General features: G+C 41.7%; 1 protein-coding gene across 2 annotated transcripts in view; it reads right to left on the bottom strand.

Moving 5' to 3' along the window:
• The window catches only part of SLC22A23 (solute carrier family 22 member 23), a 98,402-nt gene that overhangs the window by 12,558 nt on the left and 71,896 nt on the right, over nt 1-13,948 (bottom strand). Inside the window, exons 5-7 of one of the 2 annotated variants that reach the window (XM_084282471.1) lie at nt 12,521-12,648; nt 7,270-7,359; nt 1,761-1,863 (exon numbers count right to left, since the gene is read on the bottom strand). In XM_084282471.1, coding sequence (XP_084138597.1) covers nt 1,761-1,863; nt 7,270-7,359; nt 12,521-12,648 — 321 coding nt within the window. The remainder of the gene's footprint in view (nt 1-1,760; nt 1,864-7,269; nt 7,360-12,520; nt 12,649-13,948) is intronic. The other variant, XM_084282472.1, reaches the window with a different exon arrangement.

Genomic DNA, 13,948 nt, shown 5'->3' on the forward strand with positions numbered 1-13,948 from the left:
CGTAAATGTGGGAAGCATTTCTGCTGTAGGAATACAACGCCTGGTGCAAAAAGACACTCATCTCAAATTAGACTTCCAAGTGCTACTGTAAAAAATAAACAATGAATAATAATAATAATAAAAGCCCTATTCAACCAGAGATTTGCAGTCTACTGACTTCATTTGCACAGCTTTTGCTCAGTATATGAGCAGTTTTATAACGACTCTCAGTGTGAGACTGGTTTTCCCAACATATTTTGGAGCTCCTCTTTCTCAACAAGGGCATTGCGCTGCTCCCAGTACATCCACTGATGGCAATAACCAACGTGTGAGCTCAGACAGCAACACATAGCACAATGCTAATATCTCTTCCAGGAAGACCCTTCTGACCATGGCATTTGGTCATACTGAGAATTGAATCTCACTGTCCAAATTAGCCTGTTAAAACTGAAAACCCCTTAGAAGTGTGTATTTGAAGCCAGATGTCATGCTGCCATGACTAGTACTATTACAAAATAAGAAATCCTAATTCAATCTACATATTTGTGTCTCCCTACAGACCAATGCCTCCCCTTCTTTTAAAAGTTTCTTCATGATGCCTAGCATTTAGACCATATAAACCTGCTACAAGGTCACGTCAAACTAACTGTACCTCACAGAGCTGCAGCTGTAGACCCAGGTCCCCAAAAATGCACAGCAGGTGCATTACATCCATACATCTCTATCCTCCTGAGCATCAGGAATTTGAAGCACTTGGCAGTTTAAGCTGGATATTAATGTAAGCACAGAAACAATTGGGGAATACACAGCCACTGAGTGTATGTATGGCAGCACAGTGCTGGGAAATTTCTCTGGCAATCTTGTGAATCAATGCCATAGTTCTAGAATACCCTCCCCAATATCAAACACTTCCCCCTGACAAAAAATAGAAGAAAAAAAAAAAAAGCAATAGCACAAGTACTTGCTGTTACACAAAAATGTCATTTGCTTTGGATACCTGGCTTATAACTGATTCCTCCTCCAAGTGAGAGGAGGACTGAGTGACCGGAGTGCATTTTCTCTTTTCTACGTGAAAACAGCCTTGCTGAAGTTATTTAGGCCATGACCAACAAGCCAAATTAATGTATCATCTGTGCTTGCTTGCCTGCCTGCTTGCCCTTGAACCAGTCAATTATCTTGGTTTTCCTAGCAGGTCAGAACATTTGCTTTTAAAACTAAATACATTTATCTCCCTCGATGTCTCATCACTCCCTGTGAAAAGTTCCTTCTCCATGCTCCACGCTGCAAAAATTCAGCACAGCTCCAGGCTAGAGGAACAACAAAATTAAATAGTCTTTTTTTTTCTTTTTTTTTTTCCACCCCATAAAGACAACACTGAAAGCTATTTTCTTCAACACATATCTGCTTCACACTGTTTGGATGGCACACAGCCTCCACATGCTATTGCCAGAAGTCACTCCGTGGGCTGCCTAGTGCTGGGTTAGGGAATTTCCAAACAGGCATTATTAGAAAGGGTGAGGGAGAAGGGGAGAATTCCCCCATATTTCACAAACAGACTTAATGCTGGCTATTAAAACAGCCTAAGACAAAAACATTGTTTCAGGACAAAGCCCAATGCTTGGAAAGACACACGGTGCTACTGCCTGAAACAGCCACGATTTCCTCCATTTATCGGAGACCCTGGAAAGTTTATAGTTTTAAGGGTCCCATTTTGGGAAAAAGAGGTGGCCCCCATCACTTCCCATTGCTGCTCTCAGCTCAGAACCCCCCCAGACACTTACGAGTTCACACACAGTACCACAATGTTTTTCCACAGGTTCCTGGTCCCCACCACCTTGACAATGCAGACTTTCTTCGGTCTCCTGGCGATCTCCTTTTCCAGCTCTGAAACAAAATGAGCTGAAATTAGTCTTTTGGAGGGGACAAAGAGAAGGAGCAGCTTAGCCTGTGAACTACAGATATTCTTAGGGATGTTGCGGAGAGCAGGACACTTCTGATTACACTAACATGAGCTATTAAGGAAACTAAGCAACCTGCCTGAAGTCCACTCCAGGTTTCCCTCTTCTTCCAAGTTTCCTGCAGCAACCACCTCCTCGGGGCTCAAGAGCTGCCCAGGAGTTCCCTCAGATATCACACCTTCCTCCAAGCCAAAACATTGATGTAAGAAGAAGGCAGTGGGGAATTTAGTCCCAGCAAGCGTGATGCAAAACATCCTGAAGAGCTTCAGGGCTCTGCTGACTTCCATCGCGTTTCTGCAATACTCATCTGAAAAGCCACTGGAAAGGACTGGAAGTCAAACCCAGTTTGTGTGGGAATTGTCTGAGGTGTTTTTTTTTTTTTTTTTTTAATGAAAACTGGATTTAAACAAGGAGGCTAGAGCCTACTTCCCAAATATCACCAGCTCAGAGGCTGAGCATGAAGGCATGCTGACTGAACCACTGCTCCCAAGCTGTGGGATCGGTGGGACAGCCATAGGGGCACAAAGCCTGCTGCAAGAGGAAGAAGCTGGAGCTATAAAGCAGCATCACAAAACTGATGCCTTCCAGGAACGCAAACTAGGGATGTTTTTAGGGCAAAGGCTTATACTGCTGCTTTCTGGACTGTTCCAAGGTGGCAGCAGGGCTCTGTTTTGCACCCTGCATCCGTTCCCTCTGTGTGCCAGCAATTAGCCCAGTGTCCTCAGTTGCCTGCCCTGGCCTCTGCTTTACTCCAAGCATCAGTGATCCCTTTAACAGATGCAAGATGGGGGAAAAAAGGCAAATAAAAGCAAGCCACTGGGGGAAAATGAGATAAATCAGCCCTGATTTACAAACAAAACAAAAAAAAAAACATACTTGCTGTTATTGGAAAGCAGTATCATAAAAATAATAAACCAAAGAAATACTATTTAGATGCAAACACTTGTCCTGTTTGCTGCTCACAGGTCACTCCTGGTCGCCTATCTGGAGTAACTACAGGGAATGTTTTTGAGAAAAGGAATGAAGGGTATTTTACATTAATGATTGTACTTAAGCAGCGTATTACCCGACTAGTCTGCTTGCTACCTAGTAATATCCCTTCTCCCCAGCATCTGTGCAGCGTGAGGCCCACAAAATCATAAAAGCAGAGCTGCAGCAAAAGAGGAAATTGGTCAAATTAATGTTTGCACTACAGGAGCACTCAGCAGGCTCAGCAATGGATCGTGGCTATATTAAAGAAAAAAAAAAAAAAGCAATAAAAATGATGGTACCTAATCTCAAAGAGCAAGGTCAAAATGATTTTTGTAGCAAGATTTTGGAAAGGATTAAGTGGGAACAAACTAATTCAGAAAAACAACAGCAGACAGATAAAACAGAGTTGTAAAGTCTATAATTGAGCCCCAGCCAAGCCTTCTGCAGTGAAAAAGTCACACAAAGCAGTAGGAAAAGCACAAGGTTTTGAAAAGCTTTCCAGAGAATGACTGCTTATTAATTCAGCTCAAGGGAAACAATGAAAATCACTGCCCAAACAACACATTTTACAGGCTTCATATGGACATAAGGGTTCACGCTCAAACTGTTTAAATATGACCAGTTCTGGACTTCTGAAGTAAAAAAAAAACTCACCAGAAGGCTGCAGCTGATGCCATGTTCTTAGAACTTTCTCATTTTAGGTGTTTCTCAGAGTCATTTTTATTAGGGTCATGAGTTTTATCAGAGTCATGAGTTTTTCCCATTTCTCAGAGTCATTTTTATTTATTTATTTAGGAGAGGAAGAAGTGGATTTTATTGTCAGTGTGCTTTTTTGAGCCACAACTTAGTTACATGAAATTAAGAGAAGCAACACTTTACTTAGCTACACTTCTTTTAGAAGACGAATACTACTTTACCATCCAGTCCTGTTTTGTTCACACACTAGCAGTTGCTACAATCCCTATATCCTGTATTTACCACCACATATCCTTCTCATGTGCACTTAAGCTCCCTTTAAACACTTCTTATAGATCAGTCCTTCCAAACTAATTCCTGTTACTGTTTTTCACCAGCTGCTGTTCTACCCTCACACAACAGATAGCCCGTGCATCACGTGAGCCAGCAGACACATCCCCTGGTTCAGCAGGATCCTACAGGAGGGAACTGCACCCCTTCTATACCCCTCCTCAGGCAGCAGTGAACCCTTGCCTCCACTATGTCAGGGGTTACACTCTATGAGTACACAGTATTACGATATAAAGTGTCCCAAAAGGGATTCCACATGTAGTTGCATTACAAGAATTTTATTTTATTTATATATATATATGTATATATATGTTTTCTATGTATAATATGTATATAAAGCATATATATTATACAGCTTCCAACTTTACACCAAAGAATGGAAATAGCACCTGCCTTTACCGAGAGCCTTCTCGCTCTACCAGTTATCTTCCCCCCCCCTTTAATTTGTTAAAAACTCCAAATCCAGGCATAAGTCACTTGCTTCAGATGAAGCACTCCCTAAGTCTCCAAATTCCTAAATCTCCCTGATGACCTTCTCCATCCTTTATTTCTATATACACAGCAGTCAGATGCTCTGAAAACAAACAAACAAACCCACACCAAAATCAATCACTTTCAGTCAATCATTTACAGTAATCAAAATATTCAGATGGCAGCAAATAAGGTATGTGACTTGGGAAGAAAAACACCACCTCATCAGCTACAGCCCTGGCTCTTGTTTCAGCTGCCTGCTGTCTTTGGGGTAGCTGGCTTTTTGTGGAAGGACCTGCGCTGCCTGACTGCAAGGGGCCGTCTGGAGAGCAGCAGCCAAGCCTCAGCAGTTCCTCAGCTGTCTGAATGCCACAGGTCAATGTTAAGATCTTAAAAGAGAAGTCAAGCCGATGCCCATCAGAAAATCACGTGGCAGCAAACTCTGTCAGTTACTGGAATAACACCAGGAAAATTCCCCCTCCCCGAACCTATTTGAATTTGCACTGAAGTCACCAGTTCGGAGGGAATTTGCATTAAACATTTTAGTTCTGACCGATTTACCAGAAGGGTGAGTGTGGAAAATAAAAAAAAACATTTTTACCCATGTTCTCAGAGGCCTGTTACGAGTTTTCCCATACTCCAGAGCCCACACACACTCTAGGCTTCCTATTCAGGGACTCAGTAGGAGAACTGTCAACAAGCTAACTCTTCATGTCTCAGTGGAAATTAAAGCTATTCTCCGGGACATTGTGAATGTCTCACTGGGAGGGAAACCCCATCAGCTTCCAGCTCCCAACGCTGCTGGATTCTCGTGGGATCCAGTCTGCATTTCAGAACCACGGCTTTCAAAATCATGAAGTATCTCAAGTCTTCAGATGAAGCTACCCATCCCTGCATCACTTGGCAAAACAGACAAAGCTCGAAACAACCCTCTGAAAAAGGATGTCCAAAGTGACAAGTGTCCCGCGGTGATGGACTTCTGCTGGATTTTTCTGGCTGCTGAGCATTACTGCCAGTAGCTCTTTGAACATGAAAAGAGGCACTGTCAAGCCCCAGAGCACAACAGCTCTGCAGCAGGAGACAGACAGGGCTGAAATGCAGAGCTGAAGCAACCTGCTCACAGGCACACTGAGCTACTGATGCACAGCTCTATTGATAACTTCCAGGATTTCTGTCTCTGTGAACTCCCTTTGTGCTCAGTTGTATCATCGAGGGCTAATAGCCTTGTATATATATATATATTTTTTTTTTTTTTTGAAAAGCTTAATGTTGAAGGAAAATTGAAGGCTATCAGCTCACATACAGAAATTGTTGGTGGCTGAAGAGCTGACTGATGGGCAGACGGCAGTAAGAGGCAGAAGAATGGAAATCACAGCAGGATGGCAGGAGGTTCTGGTAGGGTGACTTGTCTTGTTCTCAAAAAATAAATAAATCTGGTTTAATAACCTCACTAGGGAGTTTGGCACAAAGCTCAGGAATGTGTCAGGGAAGTTTGCTAGTGACACTGAGGCACGACCAGCAGGACAGCATGGAAATGGGACAACAGAGAGAACTGGATGAGCCTGAGATCATACGTGGCAAAAGCAAGTTGAAAATGCAAAATACAACTCAGCAAATCAAGAGAAATGCTTCTGCTGGAAGGAAAACTTTTAACAAAAATTGGGGTGCAGCTGGCCATGTGCTACTTGATCACTAACAACTACAAGGCACCAGTCTGTTGTGTTCATGAAGTATTCTCAATGCAGACAATGAAACGGAAGGGATTTTTTACAGTTCTGCTCATCACTCTTTGAGAAACTAAAGGTATCAAACTAGAGGAAATGGAGAACTTTAGCATAGTGAAGGAACAGGGCCTGCTAACGCAGTATGGGAAAAGAGAATTAATACAAAGACAGTTGCAGAACAGGAGCAAGTGGGAAGGGAAAAAAGACAGAGAACCTGGACAGCTACAGTATATTTGAACTGAATGCTAAAATGTACCCTAGCACAAGAGTGATTTGGATTAGGGAATGGCTTTCCAACAAAAACATAGGACAAAAATGCTAACAACATGTAAGATGAAGGTCATTTCATCAGAACAACTAGGTAACTCAGTGAAAACAATCTCAAAGGACTGATTGCAACAATTTGTTTCAATCCTGTATTTCTAATTACATTCAAAAACAGATGGGAGAAATCCAGTCATAAGGTTGCCATTGCAATCTCCAGTCGCTCACATACATTATAACATAGCACTTCATTAGATGGTCACATAAGTTTTCCCTCCCAGAACGCTTGCTGCAGTCAGCAAACGGGCAGCTATTAATGATGTCTCTACCTTTCTCATTCAACACGTGCCCCTCTGCCTTATTATCCAAACCTCACAGTGAATGCAGAAATCATCGGTTTCCTCAGAGACATTCCTACAGTGCTGTCAGAGTATTCACGTGCTTCATAAATATCACTGAAATCATCTCCACTGCTTTCCTCTAAGATTATTCCTACTTTGCAAGGCAGGGAGATAAAGCAGAGAGGAACCGTGTCCAGAATGAGAAAAACCATGCAGTGATTTTAGGAGCATAGCTTGAGGAATGTGAGCTCTGGGTTGCCCAGAATCCTCTGCATGTAACACTCACTGTAGGTGTTGATATAAAAGCTCTACTTTTCTGCAAAGCAAGCCCCAGAATTACATGCTAGAGACAGACACTGAAGAAGCCATGATTGGTGACAACACTGGAAGAGACTGATTACAGGGAATTTTCCATCATTGTACAAAAACATCCCTGGTGGACACAGGGTACAGCTCTTCAGGAGGTATTCAGCTCCATTTCCCCAAAGACTGTGCTCTTTCTTTCTGCAGCCCCTTGCCTCATTCACTACACACCTTCCAAATTCTGCAAGAAATGAGGAACAGACAAGAGCTTCATTTCCACAGCATCGTCCATGCTATGCACTGATTCGTCCATCCTATGCCCTGTGGAAAAAATAGGTTGTAATCATGCTATTAAAGGCTCTACAATCATGCCTTCACACCAGGAGGCCAAGCAAGGGTTCCCCAGGCAATCTGACTTTTTGCATCTCTCAGAGCATTACTTGTCAACATTTACATTTCTCTAACGTTACCAACATTAAAAAAAAAGAAGAAAAACCACCAAAGAGTACCTCAAATGCCATCGTGTGGTATTGTATCTGGGCCATTACGTTTCAGATAGCTACACATGCATTACTGCTATCTGCTGCTATCTAGCTGAAGCCATAGAGGAAATCTCAGCAGAGAGCAAGCAAGCTGGGCAGCACAGAGAGTCGAGGCACACACTTTAGAGGTGGATTTCACAGGAGAAGGATGCCAAGACTGAATCTTTGGGCTTAACAGCTTCTGAAGGAAGGAGGAAGCAAATGGTCACAGTCTCCGTGATCTACCTCTCCTCTTTCCTTTATCCACAGCCATTAATCACCCCTGGTTTGTTGCCTCTGCCCAAACTATTTTTATGCTTTGCCCCCACAACTCTTTTCACTCTCTCCCTTATTTTGTCTCCATCACCAGTCCCTCTTCTTGCTTTCCTCTTCCACTTGGTTCCCAAGGTCTCCTTCTCCTCACTCCCCTCCATGCACGTGGGCTGTGAAAGTGCCAGTAGCACCAGGGTGTCCTCCAGCCTTCCCTGCCCAGCTCCTGCTCAAAGTCAGTCAAGCTTAAATAGAAGCTGACCACCACTGCTACTTTATTTTTATTTTAATTTTAGAGCATATTTGGCTTTTCCCAACAGCACCAAAATACAGAAACTTGGCACAGTGCTGCCTTCTTCTCCTGTCCCCTCCAAACGCTGCAGCTGTCAGAGGTCACTGCTGCCCTTGCCAGCCATATAGCCAGTGCATACATGAGTTCCTCTTCCATTTCCATACATCTAGCCAGCAGAAGAGAACTCATCCTGGACAGTCTTATTCTTGTTGTTCACTATTAAAGGACCAAGAAATGGGATCCTATAAAGGAACACACCCAGCAGGTTTGCACGAAGTAGCATCGCATGGTGTTATGGGGCCAGGGAACTTGCTTTCTTTCTCTAGCTAGTACACCTGGCTCTTCAACCATCCCAGTCTTTGTTTTGAAACAGTAGTTGTAGCTGTGATGACCTAAGGGCATGATCAAAGGCTTGTAGGGAGAGTTCATCTCTCCCATTATGGAAAGAGGCTGACTCAGACATAAAGCGTTTTCACCCTTCCTTCTGTTATTTACTTAATGAAAAAAACAGCATGCAAGGGTGTAGATCCAAGCCTCATGATTGAGAAAAATAAAAATATGCAGCAAAACAAAATAGAAAACTAGCTTATGTACAAAACAAAAGTGATGGCAGCACAATGCTCAGAAGCAAGAAAGGTGAACAATTGTATTCTTTAAATTCAAATAAAATCCTCTGAAAACCACAGCTTTCTTAACTGCAACCAAGACATACACACACACACACGATATTTGTTTCCACTGTATCCCTTCTGTCTCTCCACAAAGGGTCCTGCACTTTAAAATATTTGCATACATTTGGATGCTTGATCTTTGCTGGCCACTTTTGTAATTATGTCAATATTATTCCTCCATGCTGTAAAAATATTTTGGTGCCTCCTTCCACTGACTGGCTCTACCTTGGAAAGCAACACCTATATATCCTCTGTGTCCACAGGAGTGTCCTGGTTTGTGTTTTCACCTAGAGCTGGGCAGAAAGGTGGTTTTGTTATTCCACCCAGTCGAGCAGTCATTTTTTCTGCTAAGGAACATCTGAAACATCACTGACTAAAGTTCGTGAAGATGGAGAAAAAACACACCATGGTAGGCTTCTATGGGAGCATCACACCTGACACCCAGATAATTGCTGCTGTGGTTTCCCAAGCTATGTATTCCCAAAGGCAGCCAAACAAAGCGATGGGCTAGATATGGGTAGAGATCACCAGCTTGCAGCAGGTGATTTGTCCCAGCCAACAAACCAACCCTGAAAAAGACGAAGAAAAGAACAGGCACCCTACTGAAATAACAAAAACCAGCTAATGTATGACACAGCTTTATAAAGGTGTCAGGACAGTTAGTGCTTTGGGATTTCCAATTCCCCTAAATACTCTAAAGAGTAAGCTCTCTCTGCTTCCTTAGCACTTACTTCACATTGCTAAAAATGACTGTCCTATAGCTACAACTGAAATGTGTTTGTTCCTTGCTTCACAGGAGAACAGGGAAGAGATGTGGAGGTTTTAGAAGAACCTGGCAGTGAAAAACCTCCACTAAATTAATATTATCAAAATATTTAATTTGCTCATGACTGAAGCTGACTCTTTTGGATAATGGGAATTGAATGTGTTTGACATAATTTGTCAACAAAACTTACTAAGCCTGTTTTATAAGCGACATTTCAATATGCAGTTGGATAACAATATTTATTTTGTTGTAAAAACAAATTTAAACTTCTGTCACTAAAGGAGGGCAAAGCATTGAGCCAGCTAGTAAAATTTTGAGACCTAACAGTGTTTATAGATGCTTTAAAGAGGTCAAATCGGTACACCTACTTTTCTTAAGTGTTACAGAAGAAAGTGCAACCAAATAAAACCAGAAATCTCCTCACGACAGCAAACTGTTCCTACCAAAAATCAAAAGATCTGCCAATTGCCCCGAATGTGAGCGTACAACTCCTGTAATGACCTGTGCCATAGCATACACTAATTTGACTGATACACGTGAGTAGAATTACGCTGAGGTTTCCAGTTGAAAGGGACTGTATGGGAGCAGCTTACTGCTTAGACAAATTGAGTAACTCAGCCACACAAGGCTGCTATGACTAATATCAGATGGCAACACATTGGGCCTTAACTAGAGTGAAACAGTTTCCAGCATTTTGGGATGGAAAGCAGAGAATAAAACTAATCACAAACAAACAAAAAACCTTCACTCAGATAGGAAAGCTCCACAAGGGATTCAAGCAGAAATAGATATCAGCATCAGGCTGAATAGCACCCTTTCTCACACACGAATACCAGCTTTTTGCCCATTCCCAGCAATTATGTATATGCAACTACAACACACAAAAGCAGAAATATGCTTTCTTCTGCTTACAGACCCACCCAGAGACATATGATGTGCATTTTAATCATATTTTTCATTCAGAATTTCTGCTTTTCTCCTGTCCTCACTCAAATGATCAATGCTCCCATGTACCCAGAAGAAGAATGCCCTTCCAAAATCCTTAGTTAAGCTCATTTCATCCACATGATACTGCTTCGTTTTTCTCTCCCTACAAAAAATAAAGCATTGCTCCAGAGCTGCATTAGAAAAGCCTTACCATGTGGGGCTGCAGAGAGACTTTAAAAAGACAAAGCCAAAAAGGAAAAAAAAAATACAAAACCAACCCAACCTCACACCATAAAACAAATCCAGCATCAGCAAGGAGGCAGAACTGAGCATGTTCTGTATTGTGTAGAAAGGCTGCAAAAGGTAACTTACTGACAACTGCTATGTCTAAATATATTTGCAGACAGAGAGTCCATAGCACCAAGATGTGTAATAACACTGCTTTCCACATGAAAGGGAGTCCCTCCTTAAACAGGAGTGTGCCCCTACCGTGAAATTGCTGGAAAAAGTAATCAGTCACAAGTAATAGTCATAAAACCATTTTGACACTTAGCATTCCTCCGTGGACAATATCATTATAAGTGGCTTAAATAAATCCCTCTAGCACCGAGTTGCATCTTTACAATTTCCCTTAAAGGAAACTCAGGTAATTATTTTTTTCCCCTTAAAAATACATTTTATTTTGTCTGTAAATTCAATACACTGACTAGCTAAGAAAGGCCAAATTTAGAGTTGGTTAGACAGCTTGAGCTGTCTCCAAGTCCAATGGTGAGACATTTCATTGCCTCAGAAACAAGTTTTTTCCAAGATTGTTCATTTACTCTGGGAAAGATCTGCAAAAAAGAGACAGTGATGGAGATCACTGCGTTAACAGCTGCTCTGTACCCTTGAGCTTTCCAGAGCTTTACCAGAAAAATGTCATTTACATTGCAGAGCCATGCTATGTTCGATGCAGATTCAGGAAACCCTTGACATACAATTCACCTGCAAACATGACAATTAACACAAGTCTGCCAACTGCACCAGAAATACCATACCATTGGCCTTGGTATCAATACCAAGATGAAACACAGACCCAAATTGGACTTTTCCCTAGTCCCATCAGTTTTAAAGGACATTATTGATAAAGACTGCTTCATTCACGATGCACTGATCTTAACAGTGATATTTTTCCATTCTGGATGCAGTCTATCCCAGGGCTGATTAATACCTTTAGCAAGGACTGACCTGAGCTACTCCATAGACCCTCAACAGCGAGTAATAGCCAAATGCAGAGAGAGCACAGGTGTGGGGGTGATGTACCCCTCCAGCTCCCAGAGTCATAGTAGGTAGGGTATGAAAAACTGCAAAAAACACCCTAATACACTTCCACTCTTTTCTGACTAGTAGGTAGCCTGATACAGACTGCAGGGGACACTGTAAAACGGGTATCTGTGGGCACTGTCAAGCCTGTGAGGAGGAGGAGGAGAGGAGCTCTGAACCAAAAACCGCCCTCTACTGCTGCCACCAGCAGGACAGCATTGTTCAGAAGCTACAGGAGCAGAAGACAAAATGCCTCCTGCAGTATGGTTTTAAAGAGAAACTGGGATGTGATTTAGGTCTGCCACAGAGGTGGTGTTTTAGAAATTGTGGCTTGAGTGCTGCCACTTCTCCCAGCCAACAAAACAAGTGCTGCGTGATGGGCAGGATCCCAACCAGAAGCTTCCTTAAAACACTTTCCAGAGGCGTGCTGAGCTGATGGCGCTCTCTGCAGCCATGGCAAAATTATTCAAGAGATTTCCCTAAAAGCATATGGCACTGCCAGGTGAGATTGTAATATTAAGACTGTTCAACAGGCTGAGTAATATTAAACATGGTGCTGGAGTTTGGAGCAGTTTTTTTGAGAAAAAAAAAAAGAATGAATGAATGAATAGGATGGTTTTGCAGGTGGTAAATAGATTATTTAATTCCAGACAGCAGCGCCATGCGCAGCCTTTAGAGAAGAGCAAGCGATTTCACCTGAGCAGCCAGACTTGTGGTTGTCTGTCCTACTCACCGGGCACCACTCCTTTGATGTCGCTTTCCGTGTTCATCCTGTTCTTGCGAGTGAGCTGAAAGATAAGTTCCTTGGACGCCTCAAACTGCTGCGTAGCCATCAGCCACCGGAGGGACTCTGGGAAAATACTTGAGAGATGGAAAACGCGTTAGGGTCACTTTCTTTCTAGAAGGCATCTCCCAGTCTGTTGAATTAACAAGGATGACGTTTCTCCTCAGTGCAAATGGTATTGCTTTACTTCACCATCTGGAATTTGACAAATTTGTGCAATTTCTAGGAAGTTTCTAGGAAGTTTCTAGATTTTTTTTTTTTCAAGTTCTGGCAGAGAAAGAAGTGATAGTGATTAGCTGCTCATTTAAATATGCATGAGCAATATTACTATTTTCAAAAAGCAGAAAAAAGCCTGTAAAATTAATAAAAAGGGCTCAGAATATGGAAAGTAGTGACATTCACTTTTACACTGATTGACAAATGATACAGGAACCATCCTATCACCTTGAAATAGGACGTATTAGAATTTTATAACATATTAGAGGAGTTCTGCCTACTAATACCATTGTGAAGGAGCAAGGAGAAGGAGGAAGCACTGCATGCAATAGACATTTGCTGCCAGGCAGGGAATAAATGAGTTGTGCAGTTAACGCAGGATAATTCAGACCACAGTAGGAAAATTTCTGACAGAAGTGATTTGAATTTCTCATGTAAAGACAGAGAGAGGAAAAAGAAGAATTACTTTTCAGGATTATAATGGAACATTTTATTTTTTTTATATGTTTAAACATCCAAAAATCTCTCCTATACACAGATTTTAAGGCATTCTTTTATACAGGTCAGTACTGTGTATGCCCCAGACAACATCCAGTTGCTGCTATAAAAGTTTCCCCTAGTAAAGACAACATTATGCTAATTGAGTTGCCTTAAAAGCATACACATAGAGTTATAAAATAAAAAAGTTTACTTTTCATCTGCTTGTTTCCTTCAAATGCTGACATTCACCTGATTCTTCAGAGTAATTAACCATTATTCCCTGTTTTTTTTTCTAGATAAGTACATTTTATTTTCATACAAAAGCAAAATAAATACGTAGATCTTAAACAAAATAGCCCCGCACTTGCATTAATACAGATACTTTCAGACTTGACTATAAGCATATTTTTCTTTCTTATTTAGGCCTCATTTTCACTCATCTAAGAGACCTTCCTAAGAACAAATTTTAAAACTAACTTTTAACTTCATATATACAATAAACCGCAAATTTCCTTCACAAAGTGCCAATCCTTGCTGCAGATGCTGCCTCAGTTCTTGTACTTTTAAGCAGTGGTGCAGTCAATGGTGCTGTTAGGGTGCTACCTTTAAAGGCTGATGCAATTTGGACTTCACCCTTAGCAAGAAATTAATCCTTGACAGAAAAAAAATATATGTGTGTGT

The sequence above is a fragment of the Netta rufina genome (genome assembly GCF_964035555.1).
Source record: "Netta rufina genome assembly, chromosome: 2".
Lineage (NCBI taxonomy): Eukaryota > Metazoa > Chordata > Aves > Anseriformes > Anatidae > Netta > Netta rufina.